The sequence below is a fragment of the Tachysurus fulvidraco genome, chromosome 21, assembly GCF_022655615.1.
Source record: "Tachysurus fulvidraco isolate hzauxx_2018 chromosome 21, HZAU_PFXX_2.0, whole genome shotgun sequence".
NCBI lineage: Eukaryota > Metazoa > Chordata > Actinopteri > Siluriformes > Bagridae > Tachysurus > Tachysurus fulvidraco.
Window position 1 is genome coordinate 4263233 of NC_062538.1, and position 17917 is coordinate 4281149.

At 41.5% G+C, this 17917-nt stretch overlaps 1 protein-coding gene across 1 annotated transcript in view; it reads right to left on the bottom strand.

Annotated features, from left to right (window-relative positions):
• The window catches only part of tenm2b (teneurin transmembrane protein 2b), a 322068-nt gene that overhangs the window by 228131 nt on the left and 76020 nt on the right, over positions 1-17917 (bottom strand). The window contains exon 3 of the mRNA XM_047805881.1: positions 13448-13720. Within this exon, the coding sequence (XP_047661837.1) occupies positions 13448-13720 (273 nt within the window). The remainder of the gene's footprint in view (positions 1-13447; positions 13721-17917) is intronic.

Here is a 17917-nt window from a genome sequence, read left to right on the forward strand (position 1 = left end):
TTGTCATTATAAAAGAAAAAGAAAATACAGTTTCTGGTTCACACGTAAATGGAAATAGTATTAAGGAAAAAAAAAAAAAAAAGTACAAAGTGAAACAGAAAACAAGGACATGCTGTCTGAAGTTTTAGTGCAATATTAGATTCTCAGGGTCGCGCATGTAATAAAATATTTAATAATACGTCTCCTCTGTGATAAAAAAAAAAAAAAAAAAACTTCCCTTCCGTCTTTGAATAAATACAGATTTCATCAGCTTTAGTTTCTGTGCAGGGAAGAAGGTTTGTCACAGACGCTAATACGGTTTCGCTGATTGAACGATCTGATTAACTGACTACGAGTCGCCTAGACCTAAAATAGCTCTTTTAATCAGATCCTCACCGTTTTCTTTTATTGTATTTCTGCTTGACCTCATTTTGAAGGACGTGAAAACTGGAAGTCAGGAATGTTTGGTGATGCGACACGTGACGTCTGCGCAACACGACGTACGTAGCGTGGGTCGAGAAACGGGACGTCAGCATCAGAGAAATAAGATAAATAATAATAATAATAATAATAATAATAATAATGGATGTGGGGGGGCATGGTGGCTTAGTGGTTAGCACGTTCGCCTCACACCTCCAGGGTTGGGGGTTCGATTCCCGCCTCCGCCTTGTGTGTGTGGAGTTTGCATGTTCTCCCCGTGCCTCGGGGGTTTCCTCCGGGTACTCCGGTTTCCTCCCCCGGTCCAAAGACATGCATGGTAGGTTGATTGGCATCTCTGGAAAATTGTCCGTAGTGTGTGTGTGTGTGAGTGAATGAGAGTGTGTGTGTGCCCTGCGATGGGTTGGCACTCCGTCCAGGGTGTATCCTGCCTCGATGCCCGATGACGCCTGAGATAGGCACAGGCTCCCCGTGACCCAAGAAGTTCGGATAAGCGGTAGAACATGAATGAATGAATGAATGAGTGGATGTGGCAGCTCAGTGGTCAAGGCCTTGGACTACTGATTGGAAAGTTGTGAGTTTGAATCCCAGTCCCACAAAGCTGCCACTGCTGAGTATGTGAGCGAGAACCTTAACCCTCAATCGTTCAGCTACAGTAGATAAATGTAAGTTGCTATGAATAAGAGCGTCTGCACAATCCGTCAGAGACTTGGACTATGCCCTGTCGGAGCACTAGGGGGCGCTTTCAGGTGTATTGTTGTTATTGTCATGTGATTGTACCTTGTATGAGTTCACCTGTTTCCCAGTTTGTTCCTGATGCCCTTCCTCGTGAGTCGAGTCATTGTTTACGTTTTGTTACCATGTTGTATGTAACCTTGTTCTTGTCTTATGTCACATACTGTAGTTTCTAAGTGCTCGCATTCTGGTTTATATTATGTTCAAGTTAAGTTATTTGCTGTTATGTTGTCGTCTAATAAACCATGGTTCGTCTTTATCCCTGCATTTGAGTCTGTTAAATCTACGCCATGCCATCGCCGGTGTGACACAAAGGCTATAAATGTAGATATAAATGTATCAATAATAATAATAATAAGAAGAAGAAGAAGAAGAAGAAGAAGATGAAGAAGAAGAAAAGGGACTCATGGGAAAACCACAAGCTTATCACTGATGGCATTTAGCTGATGCTCTTAACCTATGTATATAATTGACAGCTTTGGTGATCCTGGAATTTGTACTCACACCATTCCAGTATTCCAATATTCAGTATTCAGTAGTCCAGTGGCTTCATCGCTAAGCATCCACTTCCCCAAGAACCATCAATAACTATCCTAGCCAAAGGTCGAACACGAAACAGGTGCACACACTAGGAAAGAAACGGCGTTGTAGAAAAGACTGTAAGCAAAATTTAAGTAAACAAATAAATGTAAAAAACAAACAGGACAAAACCAAAACAAGAGCACACAGAGAACAGCAGACGAAAGCAAGTGGGGCGTGATGCACAGAGCCGACGATCTGCTTGTGAGATCCCTAAAGGTCTGTGGATGCAGCAGTGGTCTGGGGTCTGAATGCAAACAAGTCAGATGCTCGAATCGATCCTGACCGTCATGAGATCGCAGAGATGAACGTGTAGAGACTGATCAGAAGGGCGAGGGTTCGAGTCCCCGGTGCGCCTGCTGTTGGGATCTTGAGCAAGGCCTTTAATCCTGTCTACTCCTGCGATGCTGTATCATAGCTGACCCTGTGCTAAATAAATGCTGCTCTTTATTCTTCTTTACAACAAAGTGTAATCCAGAGTAGTGTGTAAAATAGATCGAAGCCTTTATTTGGTCACATATACATAATAGCACTGTGGAATTCTTTCTTTTCGGTTCCCAATTTTGGAAATTGGGGTAAGAGCACAGAGTGGGTTAAGGGCCCGGCTCAAGGACCCAATTAAGCTCTGAAAGCTGGTGAAGGTGAGGTGAAGCTGGATCTTGCTTTATTCTTCTCAGGAAGTCAAAGAGGAAGAACAACGATCGCAGGAAGTAACCGGAAACAAGAAACATAAAACCTGTGTCGTTTGAGGGCGGTTAAGACGTCACACTAAAAGAGCTGAATAACAATAGACTTATAATTCATTCATTCATTCATTCATTAATTCTCTACCGCTTATCCGAACTACCTCGGGTCACAGGTGGACAATTTTCCAGAGATGCCAATCAACCTACCATGCATGTCTTTGGACCGGGGGAGGAAACCGGAGTACCCGGAGGAAACCCCCGAGGCACGGGGAGAACATGCAAACTCCACACACAAGGTGGAGGTGGGAATCGAACCCCCAACCCTGGAGGTGTGAGGCGAACGTGCTAACCACTAAGCCACCGTGCCCCCCCCCGACTTTAATTCAATGTTCAATTCAATTCAATTTCTTTGTGTCGCGCTTTTAACAACTGACTTTGTCTCAAAGCAGCTTTACAGAAGTTATAGAAATAGAATCAAACATTTTAAGTTTAAAGTTTAAAACCAAGTCACTATTCGTCTCGAACATTTATCCCTAAGGAGCAAGACAGAGGCTGTGAGGAAAAACTCCCTGAGATGATACAGTATGAGGAAGGAACCTCAAGAGGAACCAGACTCAGAAGTGAACCTCATCTTTATTTGTTTGACACTAATGTCCTGTCTACAATTGGTAGTCAAGTGGAATTAAGCAGTCAAGAGCTCCTGAGGAACTAATAGGTCAGGGTCATTCGAGTTCACCGCTAATTCCTTCCTGCCGAAGTCTTCAAACGATCGCTGATGAAGACCCGACCACGAAGCTGACTGACGCAACAGTGGTTCAAAGAATTTTTGACAGTCTCATCAACAGCAATCCCATGAGTCACTGGCTGTCCATGCAGATCAATGCCCAGCAGATTGCACACCCGGTGACGAGACTCCAACCAGGGCAATTCGATCACAAATTAAACCTTAAACGTATGAAATAAACAAAACAAACAAACAAAAAAAAACGAGAAGAAAAGCATAAAAAAAACACATCTTTTACACACTGAATTCAAGGTTGTTGTTTTTTTTTTTTAACCAAAGCGTAGTTCTTTTATCCCCTCACATTATCCATGGGTGGTTTGTCTTGCGCAAAGGACAAGGGCAGACCCCATTAAGTGGCAAATTGCCATCTCACAGCTTAATCAGTATGCATCAGCAGTCTGCAGGGAACATATGAAAAGTCATTACGGTCAAATCAATTCTCAATTACCTCTTTTTTTTACTGCCGCCATCGACACATTAAGTAAACACCCAGCGCTGTCGCCGCTCCCCGCGCTCGCCAGGTGACGGCAAAATGGCTCCGTGAGCGCGCGGCGATGGAGCAGGAAGTAAACGCTAATGGATTGTAAAACAATTGCAAAATAACAACAAGGAAGGGGAAAGGGAGCCATAAGCAAAGCGTGCAACACGTAGCATTAATACATTCATTAGTGCTGTCACACATCAAGCGATCCTGCTACGTGTTAGCCATGATGTTGTAGACACACACACACTTACACACTCGCACACAGAAGTCAATCACCAGATGATCACCTGAAGTTTCCAGGTTTGGCTCTCATTTCAAACTCTGGTATGATGAAATGTGGAGGAAATCTTTCTGCTGTCTGCGTTAACTTTCTGACTTCTGACAGCTTCGGCGGTGAACGCTAAAAGCAAAGGGCAAAAACGCCGCAGACGCCTCGTCACGTCTCCTTCAGGAACTATTTCGACTATTACGTTCTAACAGACGAGCGCGGTCGAGTTCTTTCTGCGTTCCGCTTGTTGTGATTGATTCGTGACAAGCCGGTAATTGGCGGCATCTGGAGTTTAATCTACAGCCGGTTAAATGGATCTTTATAACTTTATTAAACTAAACAATACGTTTGATTTAAACACTTCAATTAAAAGTTCTAACAGTGTATTATAAAAGCTCTGAATGTCTGATTTTAAACAGAGCTTAGTTTTTAGTTTTGTTTTTGAATTTTCTTTTAATTGTTAGGATTCGTTTTTATGCGACGGGAAAACGTTCGGCTTATCGTCGGGGGATCGTGAGAAAACTGGCCGTGCTCTCTGAAAGGGCGGGGCTTACTTTTCCTCCCCCTGTCAATCACAGGTGCACTAGCTATTCGCTGGCATCTCATGGTGAGCTCTCATGAGCCCTCACACCTCCAGGGTTGGGGGTTCGATTCCCGCCTCCGCCTTGTGTGTGTGGAGTTTGCATGTTCTCCCCGTGCCTCGGGGGTTTCCTCCGGGTACTCCGGTTTCCTCCCCCGGTCCAAAGACATGCATGGTAGGTTGATTGGCATCTCTGGAAAATTGTCCGTAGTGTGTGAGTGTGTGAGTGAATGAGAGTGTGTGTGCCCTGTGATGGGTTGGCACTCCGTCCAGGGTGTATCCTGCCTCGATGCCCGATGACGCCTGAGATAGGCACAGGCTCCCCATGACCCGAGAAGTTCGGATAAAGCGGTAGAAAATGAAGTGTTTCTCCTAGTGACGGAATTCTAAGAACATTTTTCTAAACGTGGGCGTTAAAATGAAATAGAAGATCCTACTAAAGATAAAAGTTATTCCCAAAGCATCTTAACCCTTAAAAGAGCTCATAAGGTCAAAAAGTGATTCACATATTCATTGTAAATATTATAATTCAGTGCATCGATTCAGTATGCGGCGCATTGTGACTTTCAAGTCATAGCCAGTAATAATATCTTGATTATGGGCAAATTGTTTAAATATTTTTAATTATGCGCGTAATATTTTAAGTTCAATTCGGCGGGAACTCGATCCGAGACGATTGTTCATGAACCGATCGATTCTTTAGACTGTTTGTAGATTTTGGTCTGTTTTTTAGACGTCTCGAGCTTCAGGTATTTTGCTTATTTTAAGAAATGAATGTCTTATTTATTTATTTATTTATTTATTTATTTATTTATTGGGGGGGGGTCCTGCTAAAAATAGACCAAGCTTAAATACTGAATCTGATTCCAGAAATATAATAATTTCTGTTTAATAATGTTTAATAATGTTTATTGTTTTATAATAGAATTTATTACATACATATGACTACATCCAGTTTGTTTATTTATTTATTTATTTATTTATTGCACTCAGACCCTTCTTCCCCACTGAGCTGTGTAATGTTTCGGTATTTACGACCTAAAATAAATAATCCTGTCCAGAATCAATGTGAAATAAACCTGTATGCTAGGCATTGCTTTAAGTGATAGATTAAAGATAGTAGTAATGTGTGAAAGTGCTCAACCTGTCCAGCTGATTCACTAGCTCGGGTGGTCGCCCATAGCAACCTGAGGTGTTCCGTGCAGGAAGGTTTTACTTCCAGAATATTCCAGGAAAGAGACGGCACCCCAGATTCGTCTCCCCACGCGAATCCGTTCACGCTTTAAAGCCATCAAAGCCGCGTCAGCCTCATTAAGTCCCATCGAACCGGTGGTCTAGAAAGCTGCGGCTTTTCTATACTGTACCGTTGAGCGAAACCGAGACTCATCATTATTCAGAGTTTCATTGTCGTCCGACTTCGCAGGAGTCTGCGTCTCTAATCTACGCTGTGCCTTCTTCGTGCAGTCGCTGAGCAGATTTCTATCAGGGTTGGGATATGTCATTCATATCCCAACCCTGGGCTTGGGCTTAGCGGGATTTAAACCAGCATTTTAGAATTTGTTTTAATGAAGCCAAAGTCCACAAAGTGCGCAGCATGTATAATGACTCTGGTCTGTCTCCCAGCGCTGAACGCCGGACTCTGCTCGGCACCGATCTGACAGGAACGGCCAACTTGAAAGAGTGTGAATAACAAACACAGCCACACTGGCATTTTAATGAGCGCTCTTTCTTTTCTAATCACATCGCTTTCCTCGAACAATGACACGATCCAGGCCTGAGCGGTGGAGGCGGCAAGGTCCGGGTCGGGAAGACTGTGGAATCGAATAATCAGTGGGTTTCGCATGGAGGTCCGGAGTGGATACAGTACGTTAAACATTTCCACCGGTTTACGTCCAAGTCGTTGGAGTCTGGTTCCTCACAAGGTTTCTCCCTGGTGTCGTCTCACTGCATGATCACAGCAGCGGCCTAGTTGGTGCTTTCCTAGTTTTCCTAGTTGGTGCTTGGATATTTCCGAGCTTTAATGCATCCAGGTAGCATTAACGATTACTTCCGTTCACACGCACGTGAAGGCTGGAGATCGGAGGTCTGCCGCTGTCCGATGTCACGTCCGTTGAACTCTGTAGCGAATGTGTCTCGTGTGAAGACGTGTGACCGACAGAAGACTGACACGTCACAGCGTTTGGCCTCTTCGGGAAGAGAAAAAAAATAGAGGAAGTTTTGATCATTGCGATGTTGCACTATCCTCTTTCATAGGATGGAGACCCTAAGGTTGTGGGTTCGAGTCTCGGGCCGGCAATACCACGACTGAGGTGCCCTTGAGCAAGGCACCGACAGCCCCCCCAACTGCTCCCAATGGCTGCCCACTGCTCCGGGTGTGAGTTCACTGCTGTGTGTGTGCACTTTGGATGGGTTAAATACAGAGAACAAACTGAGTATGGGTCACCGTACTTAGCCGTATGTCTCACTATATACTATTAAGTCACTGTTAGAACACACACACACACACACACACACACACACAGCACTAAACCCTGAGAAAAGCCACCATGGTTAGTCACACAGCGTTCTGCTGATCAAAACTGGGTCTTGCTTCAATGTCCTTATTAATTAGTTCCCATGGCGAGGATGCATTAAAGGCTAGAGTCTAACTGCGCTCACATTTAAAGAAATCTATATAAATACACACACACTGTGGCACACACGTAGGGAATCCCTTTAAAGAAAAGCCAAATCAAACACCTGGGTGGCCAGACTGAAGCACAGTCAGAGGTAAAAACAGGAGGATGGAAGAAGAGAGCGATTACACATCCGTCTGCGAGTAGAGAAAGTGACACCGCGAGGCGGGTATCAGCGCCGAAACAATGCAAACGATTCATTTTATCGATTTGATCTGATATATTTATTTAATTTTTTGGGATGGATTTAATGACCTTCACAGCAAACGTTTCTTTTTGTTTTTTGTTTTTTTAACACATAAATTCCCCGGGCGTTCATTAAGAAGCTGATCTGGAACGACGTCGCCTCAGATGTTAGCGTTAAAGAAGGTAAAGAAGATCGGCGAACGGTGCGCGCGGTATACAGAAGACGCAGGTGTTAGCGGATTCACACACCGACACACAGCCTGTTGTTACCGATAAAAGTGTAAAGCTCAGGGAGAGATGTGTGGGATGTAGATCAAATAAAAAAATAAAAAATAAAAAACAACAACAACAACCAAAAAAAAAAAAAAAAAGCTCATTTATTGAAAGAGCAAAACATGACCTGCTGTGCATAACTGTGTAATATCCACGCTTCACTGAGTCCATTTCTATTTCCGTCCCATTTATTATTCGCAATGTAAAGATAATGGTCTTCTAAACAGATACAGAAAAGCTAGTAAATAACAGCTGTAATAAATCATTATATAATATAATATTATATATATATATATATAAATATATATAAATTAGGGGTCTCGGATGGAGGTAGGGGTGTGGGGTAGGGGGAGGGGGGGGGGCACGCGTGGTCTAATGTTTCCTCGGCTATACGAACGTAAACATCCACGAAACCGTAAAAACTGTTGCTTCATCTCAGTGCGATTCTTCCATATGTCCTCTCGTTAATTGTGTCCACAAAGGCTACGGAAAAAAAGCTCCAGGTTGGAAAACAGTAGCAGAGCTCAGTGACACGGGCGTGTGTGTGTGTGTGTGTGTGTGTGTGTGTGTGTGTGTGTGTGTGTGTGTGTGTGTGTGTGTGCTTGCGTGTGTGGGCAGCTAGTACAGTTAGCTCGCTAATGAACCTAGAATAAAAGCGAGCATGTTACGTGTAAACCAATAGGCTAATTTTAACACCGACTAATCTAGAGCGCATGTAAATTGTGTTTAACAGAGTTTCCTGAACAATAACAAACAGAATGTACAGATGATTATGAGTGACGTGTGGGTGTGATTATATATCAGGGTCAGGGAGGGTTTTTTTTCCCCACACCGCTCTTTGTTTACCGTACACACTCTTCTTCGTTCGATTCGCTTCAGCTTTTATTTACGGTATCTGATTTTCATGTCTTTGCAACTTGAATCAAACACTCGTGGCGGTCTTCGACAATTTCCTCACAATACTCACGATGTCCGTCCCTTCCGACCGAACCGGTGTTCATTTGCTCATGTTTTTCATTTCAAAGGGGTTCGTAACACGATGCTTCCACCACCGTGCTTCAAAATGAAGACGGCAATCTCGGATTAAAAGCCTCACGTCTCCTCGTCTTGCCCGGCGCTAATCGTTAGCGATTAACGGACAAACGGTTCAATTTCTAATGAACTCCTGATTATGAAAATGAACCGATCAGAATCTTCTAAACGTCATTAAACTCATTCCTTGAAGCTTCATGTAATCATCTGTTTCAAGACACAGACAGCTTGAATGCATGCAAACATTTGACCTATAATCTCGTCGCCGATCTGTCGTTTTTAAACGACGTCTAACGACGTGAAACGAAGTAGGTGTGTCCTTATTGACTACAGAAATGTATGATAATATATTTTATCTTAGGTGTAATAAACGTTTGTATTACAGTATTATCAGTTAATAGTGAATCCGTTTTGCCTTTTTGTGTTGTTTTTTTTTACCTAAAAATGATTTGATTATGGATAGAATAGATTCAATATATATTTTTAAAATGATCTCTTGTGTTGTGTATATTCACTAACTGACTGACGCGAGCAATGGAACTTTAAGCCATTATTTCATTAAAGCGGACATTTCACGCTAGGAAAAGAAGCACGGAGCGAGAGCGACGCGGCCGCTAATGAAGATGGAGCTTAGCAAATAAACAGCAAAAACGCTAGCCGCGGGTTAATCGGGTAAAGCGGGAAAGTCGGGAACGTGAATGGCATCTGGTATTCGGCTGTCTGGCTTCCTGCTTGTCATCTGAAATGTCCTCTGCACTCTGTGTCACAGAGCACTATTGCGACAATTCCTGAAAGGCTGCATGCAGAAGGTCTAATCGAAGTAAAGGAGAAAGACAAGTATGAAGAAATAAATAAAGAACAAAACGTTTCGACGATCACTTTCACTATCGATTATTTATTTATTTATTTATTTATTTATTTTTCTGTAAACTGCCTTTGGTTTAAAATAAATTAAAAAAAATCCACACATAATCTACAAGCCCTAACGGTTCAGATAAACAGTAATTACAGATCAGATAAGTGCTTCACTTGCAGAATGCAAAATCCAGGAAATATGTAGCAGGTGCAGGAACATTTTTCGGCACCGTTCATGTGATAATTACCCGGGCGACAAAATGTGAGAGAACATCAGACATTACACAAAAAAAAAACAACATTCAGTCTTTATCAGCGTTTGAACGTTTTCATTAAAGTCCTCTCTAATACAAAGTCAGTATTATACGGACGACATGAGCCATGACATTTATTAGATGCATACACTCTACTTACATACAGTACACTCTCTGACACATTGTCTTGGTCCTGATTTTACTACCAAAACAGCCCTGACTCATCGAGGCATGGACTCCACAAGACCCCTGATGGTGTGCTGTGGTATCTAGCACCAAGATGTTAGCAGCAGATCCTTTAATTCCTCTAAGTTGTGAGGTGGGGTCTGGACGGATCAGACTTGTTTGTTCAGCACATCCCACAGACGATCGATTGGATTGAGATCTGCGATCTGAATTTGGAGGCCAAGTCAAAGCCTCAAATTCGTTGTTGTGCCGGTCCTCAAACCGGTCCTGCACCATTTTTGCTTTGTGGCAGGGTCCAATATCCTGCTAAAGAGACTACAGCTATCAGGGAATACCGTTTCCATGAAAGGGTGCACAAGGTCCGCAACAATGCTGAAGTAGGTGGTACGTGTCAAAGCATCACACGGATCACTGCCCAAAGCATCACATGGATCACTGCCCAAAGCATCACACAGATCATTGCCCAAAGCATCACACGGCTTGCCTTCTTCCCTTAGTGCATCCTGGTGCCATGTGTTCTCCATCAACATGAAGAAAACATGATTCATCAAACCAGGCCACCTTCTTCCATTGCTCCGTGGTCCAGTTCTGGACCAGTGGTGGACAGGGGTCAACATGGGCCCCTGACTGGGAGCTATTGTATATTCTGGCACCTTTCCATCAGAACCAGAATGAACTTCTTCAGCAGTTTGAGCTACAGTAGCTCATCGTTTGGACCACACCACACGGGCCAGGCTTCGCTCCCCACATCGATAAGCCTTCGCTACCCATGACCCTGACACCAGTTCACCACTGCTTCTTCCGGTGTAAACCAGTGTACTCATTAATAAATCACTTTTGTACGTCGCTCTGGATTAGACCGCCTGCCCAATGCAGTACATTTATAATAAATGTAAATGTAAACAGAAACACTAAATCTCTGATTCACTTTAAGCGCACGATAGTTGATTTGTTGTCAAGTGCACTGCTATTACCACCTACTGAAAACATTGTTACTATGGTAACCAGTGGTGACTTCACAATACAAAGACTCGTGTCTTGACTGGTGGGATAACAAGGCTGTATGTCTGAATCCAAACTTTTATACATTATTAAGTTGTAGTCTTTTAAATGACTCCGAGTCATTTGTTCCGATTCGTTCCTGGATTTATTGATTCATTCAACTGATGCCTACGAATTTGACTGAAGCTTAACATTTTTGACAAGCATACGCGGTTTGTTCCGGCAGTTTGAGTGACATACAAATAACTTTTAATTATAGATTCTTTTTGTTTCATAATATGCTTTAGAAAAAATAAATATTAAGAATGAGCTTTCACACCCACTCCGATTCAGTGTTCAAGGGAATGCAACCTTGTTCGAACGTTTATATTGCGACGGTATGAAATACTGATTCTTGTCATCTATTACGAAGGCTTCAGTGGAGAAAAAAAAAGTCCTTCCTGTTTACATTGTGTCACTTTTTGGTACATCATTGCATCAGTTTTGTGCGTACACAAGAATGATGTGGCGAACAAAAAGATTCATTGAGTCAGGTGGTGAACTGAGTCAGTCAGGAGAATCGTGTCAGTGAGCAAAAGTATGAAAGATGTGATTAAAAGTGAAAAAAAAATAAATAAATAAGTGGACGTGTACACAAGCGATAGTTTAATAGAATATATATATATATATAGTTCTTAAATATCAGAAGAAGGCTGAATAAAAGGAATCTCTCAGTAACGTAGTAACTGATAACTTGATTCATTTCCTTCACGTATTCAGAAAAAAATCAGAGTAATATATTTGCCCCTTTACAGATAATTCTATAGCTGTTTTTATTCTAACTCAATTTTCATTTTAGTTTCATGGCACGGACAGTAGGGTGTACGTTTCACTACAAGGTTGTGTATGGTTTGTATTTTTTAGCTTGTTAGCATTCACTGACTGTAAATCTATAGGTTTATCTGTACACAATATTATGCTAAATATTATGCTTGGTTTCTTTGTATAAACAAGAGGCCTATTAATTTAATAAATAAAATGAAAGTTGTCTAGGATTAGTGCAAGATGAAACATATTCTCAATATACAGTAGATGCAACTGAAAGGGCATAAACGTTACCGTGTTGGTCTAGCGTTCAGGAATTAGAAATACTGCTTTAATTGTGAAAAGGAATCTAGGTTAGAACGAGTTTATAGACAAGCTTGTTTACATCATGACTGAGGAAATATTCCTACTGCGATATATAAAGTGAGAGCTGTGAACCCTGAACCATGGAGGTCTGAGTAAAATGTGCAAAGCATTAAGCCAGAGTAAGGGTGCTTTCACACCTGCCTTGATTAGTTCGGTTGAATCGTACCAGAGTCGATTGCTCGTTTGGTGCGGTTCGTTTGGGCAGGTGAGAATGCAGCAATCGAACTCTGGTGCGCACCAAAAGCGGACCAAACAAGTGTGAGACCTCCTTGAAGAGGTGGTCTCGGCACGCTTTCAAACGAACTCTGGTACGGTTCGTTTGTGGTGAGAACACGATCCGAGATCGAATAGACCTGACTGCAAAAAAGGATTGCGCATTTTGGACTAAACCAGCTGCCGTAGTGGGTCGTTGGCAATATTTTCGGAAGATAAGCATGTCACAGTTTCGCAAAAGTAATGCTCGCCGCCTCCTGAAGTGTCTTGCGATGCGTCTTCGCCGTTTGCGGTGCATTAAAATGATATTTTCAAGCCACATCCGCGCTTCATTCTGAAAATTAAGACTTTGCATAGAATGCTGTATACGAGCGATGTAGTAGATTACAACCACGAACATAAATGCAGCGTGCGGTCGTCTCTCCATGGTGTATGCTGTATTTTCCTCTTTTTGTTTACTTCCGGAGTTTCGTTGAAATTTCCCGCACGTTTATTCTGACCAATCGAGAAGCAGTTTAGGAAATACGCTCAAAGACATGTGGCCAATGAGTGATGTGGATGTTATCACATGACTGCATTTTGGTTCGTTTCAACTGATGCGGAACAGAACGATCAGTGTGGTGTGAAAAGGAACCAAAAACTGATAAAAAGCTACAATGGGTCATTTTTTACTTTTGGTCCTGACTATAGGTGTGAAAACACCATAAAAGACGTCAATAATAAATAGAGCAAGATCAACGCGGGTTGTGAGTCACAACACATCATCATCATCATCATCATCATCATCATCATCATCATCACAGATCTATGCTTCAGTGAACCTACAGGAATAAACTAGTTTAAAATAATGCGCCAACATTTGAGCCACTACAAGCCAAGATGAATAAAATGGTCTCAACTTTGATTAGTTTGACTTTCCGTACATCTATTTCTTTTCAGGTTGACAAGTTTCTCATGTCATGATCGCTCACTGTCCTTCACACACTACCGCCCAGTCGTTTCACGCTTCACACACACTCTCACTCTCAACGTCCCACACAGTCCTTGACCCGTGTTCCGCTGTCCTACCTGACTCGTCGTCGGTTTTGTGTTCGTTTTCCGAGTCGGTGAGGGTGAGTGCTGACTGGTCAGGACTGGACAAGCCCGAGCTGTGGTGTGACTTGAGGCCCTGACCTCTCCAGATCTGGACGGCACGCTCCGGCGTCATCAGGCCTTCGGGATCAGAGTCGGCATCGTAGCCGGCGCTCAGAGAGTATCCCTGCTGCACCAGGCCTAGGTCTGAACAATACACACTCTGCTGCTGAGGCTCACACACACCCAGCTCTGCCAGGGTCAGGCTTCCTGCAACACAACCAAATAATCAGCTGATTAAAAAAAGCGCCTGAATCTAGACACATATTAAAATAACGATTAACAAGTTGAAAAAAATTAATCACTGAGCTCCCCAGAGACGTTAATGCACCTAGTGGCCAAATATTATAACTGCAACTAAATTACATTTATGTATTTTGTCGCATGGCTAAAGTTTATTGTTTTGGTTTTTTTTTTCTTTTACACGAAGACAAGCAAATGCAAACAAATCTAATTTGGAAGACAATGTTAGGGTGAAAAACAGGCTGAAAGGGAAATCAGGGCAAATCCAGAATCTAATAAACTAAATAATAAACTTGTTTGTTGGGAGTTGTGACGTGTCAGTGTCAGTGACAGCCGTGTTTGTAGGCCACGGGTGCAGAATGGGAGTTGAGGTTTGGTGCTGAGTCTGGCACTGACATGAGTTTCTGAATAATATCCTCACTTCATCCTTCTGTTGCCACTTTTCTGGCCCAGAAAACCCGACAGCTTGCCACAGAACAGGACTATGTTCATGCAAATTCTATTTAAAACAACAATGAGCTACTTTTCCATATCAAATGTCATGACCTTCGTATTGTAAGGTTCTGTGTGCGTCACAGTTCTCGCTGTATTCACCTTCACCTTGCCATGTAAACGACAGTGTCTCTTATTCAAACACGTTGCCTCGTACCGCGTTTATAATACGCGGCTCGGGGCTTGTTTTCGAGCTCGAGCCGTATCAGTACGCGAGGCTCGTTTTCACCCTCCTGCCTCGAGTTTGTGTTACTGCTCGCGGATTTCACATTGGCTCCACATTCAATTACTCTGCATTAACCAAATACTGTTTAATCACGAGATACCTGGTGTCACTAAAGCCCTGGAGTTGGCACAGAAAAGCGATTAGCGCTGGCATGCACGAGTGTGCTAAGCTGTCAAAAAAGTGCTGGTGAGAACAGAAGACAGCCAGCTGTGCCCTCTGGGGGGCTCCTAAACACCACCCAGTGTGTGTATGGCTTCGCTGTTTAAACAACTGTGATGACTTTACTGTCTATACGCAGCTTGAGATATATTTATATATTTATTTACATAGCATGTTAGCGTCAGGGTTTGCAACCTAGCTAAATACGGAGTAGCGAGCAAGTCTGTCAATGATAGGTGGGAAAAATCAAAGCCAACCGGTGTAAAGAAAAGAGCGGCGAATCCACTGCAAACTAGACGGGTTCAAAAATCTAATGAGTTGAAGAACAAGTGGTTAAAAAAAGGTTAAGGCTTTTAAAATATTAACCGTGGGTCTCCTAACAAAACAGAGAATTTTTAATCAAAACAGATCCAGGAATCGTGCGAATACAAAAAAAACGAATCGTGATTCAAAAGTGAATCATTTTAGTGAATCATGTTAGAAACCAATCGACAAAATGATATTATTATGAGAAATTATGATATTAGTGATTCGTGGATAATCATTTTAAGGATTCATGAAATATCATTTTAATGATTTATAAATAATCATTTTAGTGATTCATATCAGAAACACATCAACAAAAGATATTAAAAAAAAAACAACACACCTGGGGGGGGGGATGCTGTTAAAGGGATATAATCTGTGATGATGTGGTGTGATACCCTAAATGTTTAAAATTCATTAATTATTCAGATTAGACTTTCTACTGAGTCGTGGGTTGTTACTATAGAAACTATCATTTCTATTTATTTTTTATTTATTTAGTATTTTTTTAAATCGAAAGCAGGGCTTAAAATCATTTCGAAACGCTCGATCATGTCACTGATGACGGTTAGCTAGCTATCTAGACCTAAAGATATATAACCGTCACAAAATATCACGCATTTTATTTACACTTTTTCCCAATGACGTCGTCATTAAAAACTAAGCAATACCGGTTTTTATAAAACTGTTGATTTGTCAGGTGTTTATTACTGTTTCGTTTCCCACCGGTGAGGCAGTGCGTCCGGGCGGGACTCGGAATGATGTATTAGCCTGTCATCCAATCAGTGTTAAGGCTTTCAACCATTACAACACAGTGTCTTTGAATGCTTGAAGAACACAGAAGCGTGTCAGGGCTTCTATCAGCCTTCATTTAAGCTTCAAAGGAAACAGCATATTGATAACAAGTGTGACATCATAGTGAGATATTTTATAGGAAGCTCTTCCTTTGTAGTCTTTCCTCTTTGCTAATTTGCTATTTCCTATCCCGTGTCTACTTCCTGGGTTATCCACTACACACTGTACAACACACACATTCTCTCGAGTTCTCGAGTTGAAGTACTGAGCCTCATTACCACATTTGCCTTTTTTCCGTGCCTTAACCTTGCTCCTGGACATTTGACTATTCTTTTGGACTTTCCCTGTGACTTCTATCTGTAAAGCCTTTATTCGGTTTGACCTCTGCGAGTTCAGCCACAAGCAGCTTTGACAGAGAAGGAATAAACCCTGTAGCGTATCACTCTGTCTGCTCTCTTATGGATTAAAGGCTTGGACTGACTTTGTTCTTTAGCTGCTTTCTTAACAATCTTATATTAGCTGCAATAAAATGAGCAACAAGGCTTATTAGAACCAGGACTGATAAAAATTATAGACAACAAAACATCTATCTATCTATCTATCTATCTATCTATCTATCTATCTATCTATCTATCTATCTATCTATCTATCTATCTATCTATCTATCTATCTATCTTTCTGTCTGTCTTTCATCTATCTATCTATCTATCTATCTATCTATCTATCTATCTATCTATCTATCTATCTATTGATCCATCTATCTTTCTGTCTGTCTTTCATCTATCTATCTATCTATCTATCTATCTATCTATCTATCTATCTATCTATCTATCTATCTATCTATCTATCTATCTATCTATCTATCTATCTATCTTTCTGTCTGTCTGTCTTTCATCTATCTATCTATCTATCTATCTATCTATCTATCTATCTATCTATCTATCTATCTATCTATCTATCTATCTATCTGTCTGTCTATCTATCTATCTGTCTGTCTTTCATCTATCTATCTATCTATCTATCTATCTATCTATCTATCTATCTATCTATCTATCTATCTATCTATCTATCTATCTGTCTGTCTTTCATCTATCTATCTATCTATCTATCTATCTATCTATCTATCTATCTATCTATCTATCTATCTATCTGTCTGTCTGTCTGTCTTTCATCTATCTATCTATCTATCTATCTATCTATCTATCTATCTATCTATCTATCTATCTATCTATCTATCTATCTATCTTTCTGTCTGTCTTTCATCTATCTATCTATCTATCTATCTATCTATCTATCTATCTATCTATCTATCTATCTATCTATCTATCTATCTATCTATCTATCTATCTTTCTGTCTGTCTTTCATCTATCTATCTATCTATCTATCTATCTATCTATCTATCTATCTATCTATCTATCTATCTATCTATCTATCTATCTATCTATCTATCTATGTCTGTCTGTCTGTCTGTCTGTCATCTATCTATCTATGTTCATGTCTAAGGTGTCATACCTACTTTGACATGTAACCAATCAGCAGTAAGCAGTGCAGTTAGCTCCGCCCCCACACCCCACAGGTCTTGTTGGTGACTTAAGCAGGTTCCAAACCCCATATTATTTGCTACTAGCACAATTACCAAAGCCACCAAAAGCTCCGGGATTTGCGACAGAAAGAAAAACTTAGTCCATAACACAAACCATGGCACAGCAGGATAAACAGACACAGATACACACAAAGAGGAGCAGAAGATAAGAAACTCCACAAAGACACAATACACACAAAAGCAGCCGTGGGTCTGAAGAAGACTGGTTAGTGAACAGCAGCAGGGAAGAGAGAGTGGGTGGAACACCTGGAGAAGATGTGTACAGGTGCTCAGAGGAACCTACCTGTGCTCCCCAAACCTGCTATGAAGCATCTGAAGCCCACAGGGTCCAGCTCCACGTAGGCTGTGTGAATAAAAGTGGGTTGGGACTCAGTGACTCAAAGTCATGATCATACCCAGTCATTTTTATCTTTTCCTTTCTTTTACTACTCCTACGCTCACTCGAGTGAGAGTGCTAACAATCTGCACTCTGTTTTTTTTTTTTTTTTTTTTTCCACAACAGAGCATTAGAAACATTATTGTTAGGACTGAAATCCTCCTGACATTCATGAGACGAAGTGAGAAGGTTGAGATCATCTGTGC